Raw genomic sequence first — 14,941 nt, 5'->3', positions numbered from 1 at the left:
TCTTATCAAGATGGTCTCTGCTGCTGCACTGTGCATTGCCTCTGTGACCAGCTCTTCCTGTTTCTCACTCATCCCTCACATTAATAACTCCCTCTGTCCCTCATTTTCTGCTGCTCTTGCTTCAGTCCAGCTGCTTGCCATGCAGCATTCCCCACTCTCACTTCCTTTCAGCATCTTCCCCCATCCCTGGCTGTAGAGATGCAGCTGGGTGGGTTGTTCCTACCTCACCTTCTGCCTTTGCCAGAGGGGTGGGAAAGTCTCTTCTGCTGCTCCCATATTTTAATCCTACCTGACAAGCCATCAGAGGAACTGCTACACTGTAACATTAAGCTGTTTGTGCACTGACACCGCTGCTGTTGTGCAGCAGAACTGAATGGAGAAATTATTAACAGCCCAAGGGATTTGGTAACAGACATTGGAATACACTTAAAGAAGTCACCTGCAAGGTGACAAATCAAGACCGATTTATACAGGAGCAACTATGCATCTCCAAGCCCAACCACAGATACTAGCACTCAGCAGATGGCCCATAGGTCACAGATATCCCGATGCATGCCCAAAAAGTCAAACTCTGCCATCTGCCCACTCGCATGTGACAGAAGATACCAATTAAAATCAGCACCTAGAATGACAGAGCACAAGGAGACCTGGATGACCACAGAGCCTGAGTGATTGAGAGTGCACAACACTTTAGGTACTACCTGGACACATAAATGAAGTATGTCCCATTTCTCCTTCCAAACCCATGGTCTGATACTCAGGAGCACCTGGAGGCAGGTCTAGTATTTCACAACCCCACCACACTATAGGGGAAAGCAAAGCACTAGCAGCAGTTAAGACTATGGGAAAAGAGCTTTTTCTCTGTGGATTTGAGGATGAAATACACTTCAATTACAGCCACTAGCAATGGCTTCATATTGCTCAATAATCCTCTGCAGCGTCCAATAGCAGCTGGTATTTATCACTCCTGTACTATTACATGGGAGGGGAGGGCCCAGAACAAATCACCACTTTGGTTCCAAAGAAATAACCATCCTGAGCTACCTGCACAAGAAGCTTGCCCTGGCATCCTCCCTTGTTCATCTGTATATGACATACTGCAGGACAGGTTTACTCCAAGTCTAGGTCCAGGAAAGGAGAAGCAGTTATGCTGTCCAGGCTCTGCTGTTGGTGGCAGAGGGAGGTTAGTCCAAGTGACTCCACCTCCAGTTTAATCTCATGGCATGGGATGCAGTGATGGGGAGAAGCATCTCCACCCTGCTATAAGCACCTAACACACTAACCAGCTGCAGGTATCAAAGGGAACCTTTCTTTCAGACTTTCAAAGAAGCCTCCCACAACAGCAGCAGAAGACAAGTCAGATCCCTTCCAACCTGCTAAGTTTCTGAAAATGGAAATGGCCTCATGCCTCTTCATCAAAACCAGCTGATCTCCACCAGCTTAGCTTGTAAGGACTGTGGAGAAAAAGGCAGGAAAAAAATGAACATAAAAACATTTTTCATCTCTTTTTAGAGCTGCCAGCACACCAGTGAAGCTGGGCACTGTCCTGCAGCGAACTCTCTCTGCAGGTGACCACGCTGCAGAAAGCAACACTGCTCTTGTGAGTCATGCACAAAGGTACAGGACAGAGATTCACACAGAGACCAGCTTTTGGCTAACAACAAAAGACTCGGATCAACACACAACACCAATAAACGTGCAGAGCATGGCAAAGACCTGAAGAAGACAAATACAACGGAAAAGAGAAAGTTCAGAACTTGACTTCTCTGGTCCTACATCAGAAGGTATCACTTTAACAGAACTCAAGTGTGGCTTCTCCTGTTCATGCTCTAATAACTTTGTGGTCCTTTGGGGCAGGAGGGGTGAGAAGAGGGCTTCATCCATCTGTCAGTTCAGCGTCAAGTTGGTTCACTATCAGAGGCACTAAACAGTCTCATCTCTTTTGGCATCAGTTTCCTTTCAAAATGATGGTTTTAGCCGTCCTGTTCCACTTTGTTTTCTCTCTTTTGAGGTCTAAGTTCAAACGCTGGAAACTGGGAACTCTCTGGTACTGAAATGTCTGAGAGGAAGTGAATAGCTCCAGCCATACCTAAAATATAACAAGAAGATCTTTGTGCACACTAAAATAGCACAGCTAGCAGCAAAGGCATCAGCCCCTGTTTGAACACCTCCCTCACTAGGACCTTTTTTAAAGAGGTGAACTTAGGCCCTATGGAAAGGCAAGTTCACCTGTACTTCGCCCTGGAAAGCAAATTTTATTTGAAAATATCAAAGGCAAGAATTAAGATGTCTCTGCTAACACCTCTTCAACTGAACAATCTCAATGCTATTTCAAATTAAGAAAAAGTTAATACAAGCTTGAACTGTCCTTCGTAGTTTGAGCAGCTCTTGCTTCTCATTTCACTGGTTAAAAGAAAAAGCCAAAACATTAGTAAACTTGTGAAGTACAGATTCATTTCCTCACTATTCAGGTAGAGATCAACCAGAGCCCAAAGTGCATCATCAGGTAGAACTCATAGGGTGATAGATAAGAGAGGCACAACAAGGAAATCATACAAATACAAGTTCAGTTTTATGACCAAGCTAAAATCCTATTTTATAAACAGCTAAGCACATATAAAGGAACCATTCTGAATGACAGTATCTGATGGAAGCAAAACACTCAGGACCATTCCATAAGATGTACATGCAACTTCGGATCAAAGCATGTACTTTATCAAATGCAGAACTGGACAACTGCAAGCATGATTTTGGCTACAAAAACAAAGTCCAAAGTTAAGAGGTTTTTTTTAATCACAAATATGAGACTTGTATGTTTTTCTAAAAAAAAATCCAGACAATTAAAAACTAAAATAAAAGCTATGTGTCAGCATTAAAGCACAATTCATCCTGCTGTTCACACTCTTTCACCTTCTCAACAAACTTCAAAGCTTTTATATAACAGTTTGCATGCATGCTTTCTTCCTCCCTACAAGAGCATGCAAGAGTGCTCTCAGGAATAGGAATACTCATGCTTTTCTCCTTTAAGCATTAGGAGAATAACTCTGTATTTAGAAGGGCTACATATAAACGCCTGCTCTCTTGTGTTCATTCATGCCCTAAATTGTTAATTTGCAAACACCCCTGCTCGGCTGCTGTAATTTCAAATATCTGCAGCAGGTGGCACATGAAGCTCGTTGTTCATGGAGCAGCTGCAGCCCTACCTCAAATCCCATTTGGATCTGTAATTCCTTGCTACTGGTTCTGTAATATGAGGATGATATGGGGAATAGAAAATAAGCTACATAAAAAAAATTACAAAGCTCTAGGAAAGTATATGGCAACATCTTGAACTTACAGATAAGCCATTAAGGACTCTCCTGTTCAAGTGATTCAGGTTCATATTAAAACTACCTTTTCCTTGATTGAGTATGGCAGAAGAGAAAGCCTAGTTCTGCCAGCTAGCAACTAGTTTGGGACCCCTACCCACAGCTGCTTCTCTGCCCAGTCCCTCTGAAAAACCACCTGTGACAAAACTGTTGCCTGAAATTCTGTTTGCTTTAAACCAAACTGCATCAGCACAGCAGAATTTTATTCCAGAGTAACACTGGCACTGATTTTACATTCAAACTGCTGAAATTAAAGCAGGAGTGAAAGTTGTGATAGTGAATGATTTTTTTTGTCCTTTTCTACCCCCTGTGACCCCACCTTCTTTTAAACAGAGGTGATGCTATAGGGGGGCTTTAATAGTGGAGGATCCCTCCAAAGACTTCCCAACTCCTACGCATGTGCCAAAATTGCAAGGATGCTCCTCTTTCCTGTAATACAATGCTATTTGCAACACCATCACTTTACCTTCAAAGAGGGAATAAGGTCGGTCAGGAATACGACATCCGTGTGCACCATACTCCAAACACCATTCAGCAAACTGGGGAACATATTAAAATATGTATTTTTATTCAAGACTGTTAAATGCAAGCTTGAGTATCTGAATATCATTAAGAGATACAAGATGTGAAGCAGTGTAAGCAGACACACAACACATAAATCACTGAGATCAATCTGTCCTCCTTCAACCATGGCAAAGCCACAATCAGGTTTTCAAATATGTATTTGCATGGAATGAGTTTCAGTTTCATAACCATGTAATGGTGGGCTAGACATCTGCTTTTTGTAAATCAACCCTGCTACATGCCGAGGAAAATGCTGTAAGAACAGATATACTGAGTCAAAATTTTACTAATATTGCATCAGTCTCTTATCTCTCTTGGTGCTTAATTTATCCACAAACTCAGTACTTATAGCTGTTAATTGCATTGTGGTTTTCTTTCATTTCAGTGCACCAATTTAGAGTATTAAATCCTCAGCTGTCATTAATTAGTTTTATTTACTTGCTCTCCCCAAGCCTTATGAAAAAGCATTATAAATGCAATTAGACAATTATGTACATCAGTATTTTGTTGCAGGAGATGGATTACCATTAGAAAGAGTTAACAGTGTCTTTCTCACATTTGATCAGCACTGCTGCAGTAGCTACATTAGACTCACGTGACTTATGAACCATACCTGGATCAAATCAGTAACAACCAGCTATTTCTCCTTTATGGCTCCCCAGAGCATTAGGGGGGCACAAGTTCCACTGGCATTTCTGTGCTTGGATGCAAAGCACTGCTTGTTCAAAACACATGCATAGGCTCCCGCAAAGCAAACAACTGAGAGGTGTCTCCCTGCTTCCTCTGCAATTTGCACTACCTGCTAGCAAACATCAGCCTAATGAGAGGGTGCCCCATCCATAGAGCTGGGGCTCTATGGGGTGTAAGCATGATCTCAGAGCCATTGGTCTGTTCATTACAAGGAAATGGGTGTTATCACCTCTCTTTCTCCCCTCCCCACTCCATTCTGTTTAAATATTTAACAGGGGATGAATTTTCTTCTCTTGATAGAGGTATGTGAATGTGTGTGAGTGACCTCATGAAACACAAGGAAAAACCACAAACACTGATTCACACTGTTACTAAGAACCAATTAAACACTTTTGGGCACCCTCTGGCTATAAATCTCCAAACTATGGTTTAATTTTCCCATTTAATCCTGTCTTGAATGTGAGGACCAAACATGTTTATAAACTATAATCAATTCTTGCAACATCCACATCTGATTGCACACTAACCTTTATTATTACTTCTAGCCTGGGATCTGCAACAGAAATTTTAAAAATGCACCCTAGGCTACCGAAACACAACCATCATTTGCAAGTTCATAGCTTCAGCACAACCCAGATCCAGTAAGCCACAATACCTTTTGTTTAACTGTGGGGGGGAAGGGGGAAAGAAAAAATATTTTAGGAAGTCATCTGACATTATTTGTCACACAGACTGGGCATACTAGCCACCAACAGTGGCAATCACAAGGCTGAACAGTGCAGGGCTCAGTGGTCTGTTACCTGGAGCCCAGGATGCCACAGCCCCTCTCTCCTGTTACAAACAGGCCAGCTAGGAGTGCCTCAGCCTCCTGGGTGCCTGTCTGATAATCTGAGAGGAAAGCAGTGAAGATGAAAGTGTGAATCACAAAACAGGGGTCTCTTCTATTCAAGTTCTCGTGGTTCATTTGTGAAACAGTTTCATGGCTTTTGTGAGGTAACCATGGATTCCAGGCAAGGCTCCTTTCACTGGGCCTAATATTCCCTGTGTGAAGAAGCACCCCTGGGAGGGGAGCCATCTCATTCTCTCAGTTACATGCTTCTAGGTACCAACATTAACTGTATGTTTGCTTCCCTGCATGCTCTGGGTCAGAAAGAAAAGATTTCAAGAATGCCAGACAAGCACATTCCTCTGCCTGTTTCAAGATTTCCCCTGCAAGGGGATGCTGGAGACGTTAAGCAGCAGAGTGACTGCAAATCCACTGCCTGTGGAGGGCACCTCCAGCAAACAGTCTTGGGCCACTGCATCACAACTTCCTTCTTAAAGGGAGTAACTGAGTCTCTTCCTTTTTCTAGCTTTGAGACAGACATGTTTGCTTTTCTCTACAGAGACGTGGACAAACACCAGCGCTCTCTCTTGGGCCAGATATGCAGCACCAACAGGAGCTGCCAATGCTGCACAGAGCTGCAGAAGGTGTGCTAGCATGGAAGATGATAGGCAGAGTTGACAGCCATGCTGCCAGCAATGCCTGCAGGGTACTGTGGCTCACATCAGCAGTGGATGACTTCACGTGTAATGAAGTCACACATTTGCTGTGGGAGTACTAGGGTTTTATTCCAGTATCTAGGATGCAGGTATTCTACAGATGTCCTCATAGCATGATGCTTTGATAAATGTGAGACAAGCAGTAGATCCTTAAAGCTCAGCTGACAGAGGACAGGCTGACTGCAGAGATGAATACAGTAACTTTACATATGGCCAATATTTACTAAAAAGCAGCTAGGAAGCAACTCATCAAATTTCATTTGCAATACTTTGTAACAGGCTTCAGCTAAAAAGCTCCGCATATACACAGTATGAAACCTCATGCCAGTGAATCAACTGGAAAAAAAATCCAATTAAAAAACTCAAGGCCTTACAAGGTAAGGAAACAGGCAGAGAAAGCCTTCTCCTTCAGTAACTGCTAGCATAGTCAAGAGCTGATAGCAGAACTTGGACAATCCAGTGGAGAAATTCTGAGTGTGTCTTTCTCTGCAATTTGTATTAATAAAAAAACTCTAAGTGAGGAATTTAACAACTGCAATTCAGAGCTATAAAAGCCCCAAACAGGCACTAGTCTGAAAACAAATAATTACAAAAGCCTACAAATAGTACTGATTGAGGACTTGAGGAGGACAGTGGATGCCTCAGTGGAATAATTAGCACCACATAACATCAGTCTGTTATTGTTCAGGCCGGCTAATTTTCTGACTCTTATTTTCTTCGGAATACATTTAGCCCCTCCCCTCTTTACAGATCATTTGTGTGTTTCACTCTGCTTATTAAAGACAGTGCTTGCTCCACATATGCATAGTTGAAGTTGCCCAGAAAGTGGAGCAAGTGATGGGCCTTGTTATCCCACCCAATATCCCAGCCAGCCCCAGTGCACATCAGCCCACTCCCACCCCAGTTTACCCTTGTACAGGCACTGGGATGTGAAAGGGAACAGTGACTTTGCTGGGACGTTGCAGAGCTCACCTTGCAAGCTCGGTAGAGGTACTTTCTGTCCTGAGTTAGGTTATAGAGAGACAAGAAGGAGTAACCATTGCCAGCAGTACCATGGCAGATCCCATATCCTTTTCTCAATAAACCTCTCTGCCAGATGACATCACTGCAATCCATAGCATCTTTCAAGTACTTATCCTCTTTAAAAGTCTGTGGAATAAAAACAGAGAATAAACACACATCAGTTGAAGTACTAACGAAAACAAAAGGAAGCTGCCCCTGAGAGATGCTTTGCTGTTTGTATGGGGTTTTTCCATATAAAATTTATTTTGAATTGCAATAATCCATTCTTCTTAGACTTGTCTTTTTTTTCTTACTAAGTTGTTTATCCTTTCCCTACATGGCAAAATAAAAAACTTTTCAGGTTTTTGTTTCTGAAATTAGGACCCCAAAGATAAAACTCAAATTCAAGGCCTTTAGTTCTAAAACCTATAATCTATTTGAAGGGTATGTGGTCTTTTTTTCTCCATTTTCTATTCCCAAACCACAATTTGAAAATACAGAAATGTAATGCTGCCTCCAAGAAATGTAAAACAGCATACTGGACATCAAGTCTGGTCGTAAATTGCTGGTCTGGTCTTCATGACTAATTCTCCCTGGTTACTCACGGTCTACCTTCAATTCTGCATCAAAAATGCACAAGAATATATCTCTGCATAGCACAGGACTATTTTCTCTGTCACAAATACGAGCAGGAACCCTAAATTGTCTTTATGACTACTTGTATTAGTATATTTGTATAGTATATACTCAGAAGCAGTGGTCAGTTTGACCAAAGGAACACTTGCAAAGTTTATTGCAATGGAAATGCACTTTAAACATAGAGGGCTCATCCAGAAAGAAGCAAACAAAAGCAAGTAATTTAGGTGATTAACACCAGAATTCCACCTTTATAAAGCTATTTTGTTGCTCACCTTTGCCTAAGTCACTTTACAGATCAACAAACAAAGGAAACCCCAAACCAACCACAGTAACAACAAACCCTACCAAAATAACCCCAACAAAACAAACCTGATGCACTACTGCAAAACTTTTGTCTTCTGGAGATGATATCCCCTGCCAAACTATTTAACAACATAATGGAAGCAACCAACATACAAGATTCTTAAAATTCACACACTTGATAAAGGAAATTCCTCCCTCTGAACAGGGTTTTCCAGCTGCTTAGCCATAATATTTTGAATTAAGTCCTGGCGACAGCACTTTATTTCCAGGACAAACACTGCTGTCTCTTATCACAAGTCCTGTGCCTGGTATGAAAACATAGCCAGCAAAACATGTGACAATTTTTTCTTTCAGTGCTTCAAAAAGCAGAATGAAAAGAATATGTTTCATCACCTTAACCATAGAAAGAGGCCAAAAAGGAGACTGATAATCAGAATGTGCTCCTATCCTTCTCACATCCTGTAAAAACATTATGTGCTGGGGAAAGTATCACATTGACAAAGAAGGAGAGTGAAGAAGTGTTAAGCCAACCTCCTACCACAGTCCAAAGAAAAAGCAACTGTGACTGCCGTTACACGTAGCAATGTTGAAAGAAATTTAAAGTTCACATTTCAGGCAGCAGCATGAGTAATTATTCCATAAACCAAGCCTGCTTTTCGTCAGCCCACCCAGATGCCAACCAGAGAATCTGTCAAGGAAGGCTGTTGAAAACAAGAACTGATTTGCATAAATTCAATTAAATGGCATACTTTCAAATGTCATGCAAATCAGAAGCACACAAAAGGACAGGTAGCAAGCCTAGTTAAGAATGGAGAAGGGCAAACAGCAGGCTTGTGGTAGCTCAGCAGTTTTATTTATGCCCTGGAAGGGGCCTGGCATCTTGGCTCTGATGTTAAGTTCTCAAGAGTTATATTTTAATAAAGGAGTAATTTATGAAACACATTCTTTCATAAGGCACATGAACCCATACTTTCGAAAACCAACATAATTGTTAAAACTCTTGGGATGTAGATACAAAGAATTTAGGTCAATGTCCTCACACCCAGGACTCTAATGCCAAATTGTTTAAATATATGTCTCTTTTCCAAGAAAGCCTAGTAACTGCTAGTGCTCTGAGAAGCAAATTTACCCACTTATTTCCTCTTTAAAACATACCAATGTAAGTATTCTGAGATTTTTAGGTGTCTGGCTTGGGGCTCTTGTTCAAAAGCCTAGATCCAGAAAGATACTAAATTAAAGCCTTGCAAACTTACAGGCCTGCATATATGTCTCTCTGTAAAGATAGAGGTATATATATGTATATATATTTACACATATATTAGAGTTTCATGCTAACTACACCAAGGTTGTGGGTTTGATCCCTGCATAGGCCAGTCACTTAAGGGCTGGACTTGATGATCCCTATGGGTCTCCTCCAACCCAGAATATTCTGTGAATCTGTGAAATCTATGAACACAGAATGATTCACCTTATAAGCTTGCATGAGCATGTGGATGACTCCGGGGGCACCATGGCACCAGTGAACCAGCCTGTCAGTCTCGTTACTCAGCGATGATGGGTAATTCCCAGATCGGAACTTTTTATGACGTACATAGTCAATGCTTGGCTTCACCAGCTCTGTCAGGGTCTCCTGGTCCACATTTGCAATTGGCTGAAGAAATAAAATAAACATCACTAAACACATCAACAGAAGTAGTAACAAACTGTGTATCAACACTTAATTCTACAATCTGTTTTCAAGTACCCTACATACGTGTCCTTGATCCAAATACTGTGAATCACATCCTACAGATTTAATTAATGCCTGCTTATTACACCCTTGTGAAGAGCATTTTTACAGTCATTGCAAGAGACAAAGAAATTGGGGCACCAAGTTGTTACCTGTCTTAATGGAGATGACACAGAAAGACTATGGAAGAATCGAGAACAGAATATGAAGACTCACAGCTCTATGTCTCTTTTTAACTTAAAATAGGGAGAACACTTACAGGAAAAAGACAGTTTTGTCCATATGGTATTCATAATATACACTTCCAACATACTGGGTTACATATTTTGTTTTAAAAAGTGACTATTTCCCAACAAATGAAGGAAATTGTATATAGCAGCATATCTGGCAAGAAATTTATGAGAGTCAAAGTTTTCCATCATATAAAAAGCTCCCTCAACCTATGGGCTATAAATCTGCATTTCCAATTTCAGAAGCAATAGCTACCTCACCAAATATGTAAACATCTTTGTACTACAAATTCATCTTTCAATTGCTCTTATGAACATTCTTCCTAGTTTTTTTGTTTAATTTACATCCCTGTCCAATGGAGAGTACATTCATTAGCCTCTGTTTCTTGTAACTAAAGGTTTAGAAGCCAAGTAACTTTTGTGCCTACAGTTGCTCTTGGTTGGCATTCCCTCCACTACCAGCCTATTTTCCACCATTTTACCAGCAGAACTCTCTGTTTTTACACAATATATATGACTTCTGGAATTTCTGCAACCACAGCCACTGGAGCTTATAGCAGCCTAATAACTGAGCTTATTTTTTTAAATAACATGTCTTTATTACTGTTTCAATGTTATGAAATGCCACTGTTTCCCACCAGCTCCAGCACATTTGTATTCAACAGGTGAGCACACTCCCACAATTCAAAGTCTGACAGACAAATGAAGGAAAAGTTTCAATATTTTGAGTAACCTGAAGAAACCAGAAGTCTCCATTTCCCCTCAGCCAGAAAACCTCTGCCAGACTTCTGTCTACCAGGTCCCTCAAGCAGTGTCCAGCTTTGCACTTTTCTGAGTAGAACAGAAATGTTCATGCTGTTCATCAGAAATACACCTGAATACTGAGCAGCTTGTCGTGAAAAACACCCCGAAGCTAATCAGCCCTCACTCAGAACCCTTCCTGTGAAGTAGGGAGGCTTCACAGGAATGTTTGTTTTGAGGCTTTTGATTTCACACAGCACTCCTGCAGAAGAAGGCAAAGAGGATGGGCACCAGCAATAAATGCCTTCAGTCTTGAGCTGTGCAAGGCAAGCCCAGCCCAGCTCAGAAATCCTCAGGAGGTAAATCCAGGAAGAGCAGAGCTCTTTACAAACCTCTTTACCTTGTGCTTTCAGGAAGATTTGAATACAAGTGAGTTTTTTGCCCAAGCACTGAGGTTCCCAGCTCTTACTTCAAAAACAGCTCAAGAGTAACCTACAGGTGTGCATTCTGACTTTCTGGCCAAAAGCAATGGTATGCAAACACATGCTTTTGCTTCAGGGTTAGTGAAAAGATCTTGGAGTAGAGACTCCCTAGCTAGAATTTCAGAACTCTCCCTCTACCTCCTGGATGAGTCATTTAATATGGCTAAGCTTTTATTCTTCCAGTAGCCTGTAAGTCAGTCCAGCAATGCATGTTTCCTCCAGTTTAAGAAGTGTTTGGACAATGGTCTGGGCACATGGTGTGATTCTTGGGATGTTCTGTGCAGGCCTAGGAGTTGGACTTGATGATCTTGATGTGTCCTTTCCAACTCAGTATATTCTGTGATACAGGTGTTGTACAGGAATTATCCTCAGTAATCTTCACATCTCAGGTGCAATGCTAAATGCCCTTTTTTTTTGTTATCAAATAAACACTCAACAAACCATCTCTTGAATTCTTCGATGAAAATACAGCAAAATTCACTCCATTTGGCGTGGGAGGGATGGAGAAAGGATCAGACTCTGATATGCAATCTTCTGCAGTGAGTGACTCAACTTTGGATGACTCACAGTATTTTATATACAGTGAAAAGATGGTAATCTAATGCTGCATAAACAATGGCTTTCTGGTAATTCTTAAAAGCAGCAATTACATGTAAAGAAAAAATAACTAGGATTTTAACATGTTGATAGAGTAGCTTCTGCACAAACCAAAAAGTACTGTGCAATGATTTCTGCTATGAGCCTTAAACAGTAAATGAAGGATGGGGCCTTTAAAGAGCCTGCTTTAGAAGACTAGATGTTTCTCTGAAAATCTAGCACTACTGGGGAAAGAAAAATGGAAGCCAGAAAGTTGAAGGAAGCAGAAGGGGGTGAACAACCTTGTTGAAGAAAGCAGTAGGTAAAGATAGGAGCGTGGTAAATCAGAGCAGCCTGAGGCCCCAGTGGGATGCTCACTGCAGAAAATGGGTATAGTGAGGTTAAGACACACCCCAGGTATCAGAGCAGTAGCTTCTTCTATAACAAAGTCAGCTGGTTTAATCAGAACTGCTGGTGGAACTGGTGTAAGGTAATCTGAAATGCAAATTTTTCCTAAGCAAGGAACGGCTGAGCAGTGACAGCCCCAGATACCAGCTCAGTCACTTCTGCAGTGAACATTTGTACACAGCTTCAGACTGTGAGGATGTATAGTGCTTCCATTTGCCTGAAGAAAACTCATTCTGCATGAGCTGGCAAGGAAATTGATATTTACAAAGATGTACAGACTGGCAGCAGCACCTTCAAAAACCAGAAACAGGTGTAATAAACTTTTGCAGCTCTATGGCAATCTTCTATATTGAATCATAAGGGTCTTTTCCCAGACTGTAGAACAGAAATAAGTTATACAGGTTTGTTTGGAAAAAAATCATAATCTAATTGCAAATCTCAGGGTGGGAGGAATTAATTTAAGTGTGGAAAAGAGGAGGTTTATGGAAGAGAGGAATCTCACTAAGGAAAACAGAAAGAGGAAAGCAGAGATCATAAATACACTAAAGAACATCCAACTTTTGTGTGAGAAATAGAGGAGCTAAGGAAGAAGAAAACATCTAAATAATAAAAGCATACTGAAGACTAATATGTGATTAAGGATAGTCTTCCAAAAGCATCAAGACAGTGGGGGGGAAAAAAAAAAATCACTAGAGAAGAGAGGAAGGGCACAGAGCACAGGAGGCATCAGCAGTGCTATCATTTAAAAATAGCAAAAAAATTGAGGAGTGATGGATAGTGAATAAGTGAATTTTCAGCTGTTCTAACTGCAGGTACTAGAAGAAGTAAGTATGAAGTTGAGAGAAAGCCCTTTACTGTCTTTACTGAGGACAAGAAACCAGGTCCTGAAAAACTGGTGCTCTGAACCACAACTCAACAATTAATTCATTCTAATGTGATGATATTCTAGTCAGTTTTCTTCTGCTATGAAAACCTTAGGCAGCACCTCTGCACAGTTCTGTGCTGCAGTCTAACTCCAAACAGTGAGACTCTAATCCAGTGCAACACAGCATATGCATGAAAGCTGAAGAGAAGATCCTCTGGTGTGAAACAAAAAAAAAAATAAAAAAAAATCACTGCTACTTCAACCCAAGCCAACAGAAGATGCTCTTACCTGCATGAGCATGTAATAGATCCCAGCCACTCCATGGGCTGCTCCAACATACTGCTTCCTGTGCCACTGGTACAACAGAGGACAACGGTCTGTCTTCCGTTCCTCCTTTGAAAAGTTTTTCCCCGACTCAATAATAGCATCTATTACCTAAGAAAAAGAGAACACCCTGATCATCTGTGTTGCTTACTTTGATTCAGAGGGTTCTGCTTCTGCAAACCCACAACAAACACTAAGCCACAATACAGTGGTAGGACAATATTCAATTAATTTGGATTTGAGTGTTGAGGGAAAAAAGCTGTTTTCCTTAATGATAAAATTACTTCTATTTTAAGAGTAGAAATTTAATCTATCACTATTTCTGATTACTTCTCTCCAGCCCAGGCTTTTCTGGTTCTGGTCATGAATATTCCCCACACTGAATTCCCTTTCTTTTCACTTAAAATACTTTGACACTTCTGTCTTAAGGTTTTTTTGTAACAGTGTCTCAGGTGGCCAAAACTACTTACATACAGACCTATTTCCTTGGCTAGACACAGACCCACCCACACTAGCCAGTCTCAGCTCCAGCTGGACCAGGCAAAGGGGGAAGACGCTGGATGGACAGATGAGATTGGGTTCCCAGCTCTAGGTCTCTCTTCTCTCCAGCATCCCTCTCTTAAATTGCTTGAAATATGCACGATAGTGATCCCAGTTTAACCTCACTGATAATGTGATGCTGAAGAGAGAAAAGTGTCTTACCTCTTTGATAACAGACTGTGGGACAGTGTCTGGACCGATTTCAGTGTTCAGGTACAGCAAGGCATACAGGTAACCTGCTCTTCCATAGAGCAGCTCATCTGGAAGTTCGGAATCTGTGCTGATGACTGTCCTTTGAAGTTGCAACAACCTGCATCAGACAAGGAAGGTGGGGAGAGAGAGTATTTTCTGTACAGACCACACTGGATCATGCATTGTACAAGCCACCAATCCAACCAGAAGCAGAACAAATGGTGAAGCCCCACCACCCCCCTTCAATCAGCCCAGTCCAGTTGTCTGTCAGGCTTACTTGCAGGAACTCTGCATGCCTGCCATCTTGGAGACAGGAAACTCTGAGCCAGAGCCAGGTCAGTATCAGCACAACTGTCAGGATTTTGTGCAGACAGAAACAGATGCAGGTTAGGAGAAGGAGAAGCCCAGAGAGTTAGCTACTCCAGCAAAGGCAGAAACCTCCTGGAGCCTCTGAGAATTTCAATAAAGTGAGGAACATTTAATTGTACATGTTTAAGAGGGGAAAAAAAAAAAATCAAACATAAAAAACCCCAATACCATCATTTGTCATTCCCTCTCCTACGAAAACATGTTGTCTCAAACATTCAGCAGCTTAGTTTTGAAAAGGACACTGCTATAATGCACAAATGTTTTGCTAGCCTTTTGCAATGTAAAAGCAAGAAACAAGAAGCACTGGCCATAGTAACTCTCATTTTCTCCAGAATGGTAGAGTATTAGCAGAGAGTCAATCTGTATTAGCACTGAGG

General features: G+C 41.4%; 1 protein-coding gene across 1 annotated transcript in view; it reads right to left on the bottom strand.

Annotated features, from left to right (window-relative positions):
- Positions 1-1,404: 1,404 nt before the first annotated feature.
- LANCL2 (LanC like glutathione S-transferase 2) overlaps positions 1,405-14,941 on the bottom strand; it is a 29,851-nt gene continuing 16,314 nt past the window's right edge. The window contains exons 4-9 of the mRNA XM_062497784.1: positions 14,166-14,313; positions 13,428-13,574; positions 9,577-9,759; positions 7,137-7,313; positions 3,835-3,907; positions 1,405-2,089 (exon numbers count right to left, since the gene is read on the bottom strand). Of these exons, the coding sequence (XP_062353768.1) occupies positions 1,974-2,089; positions 3,835-3,907; positions 7,137-7,313; positions 9,577-9,759; positions 13,428-13,574; positions 14,166-14,313 (844 nt within the window). The 3' untranslated portion in view covers positions 1,405-1,973. The remainder of the gene's footprint in view (positions 2,090-3,834; positions 3,908-7,136; positions 7,314-9,576; positions 9,760-13,427; positions 13,575-14,165; positions 14,314-14,941) is intronic.

The sequence above is a fragment of the Cinclus cinclus genome, chromosome 1 (genome assembly GCF_963662255.1).
Source record: "Cinclus cinclus chromosome 1, bCinCin1.1, whole genome shotgun sequence".
NCBI classification, from domain to species: domain Eukaryota; kingdom Metazoa; phylum Chordata; class Aves; order Passeriformes; family Cinclidae; genus Cinclus; species Cinclus cinclus.
Note: the sequence above shows the minus strand (reverse complement) of the source record. Positions and strands in the feature narration are given on the sequence as shown.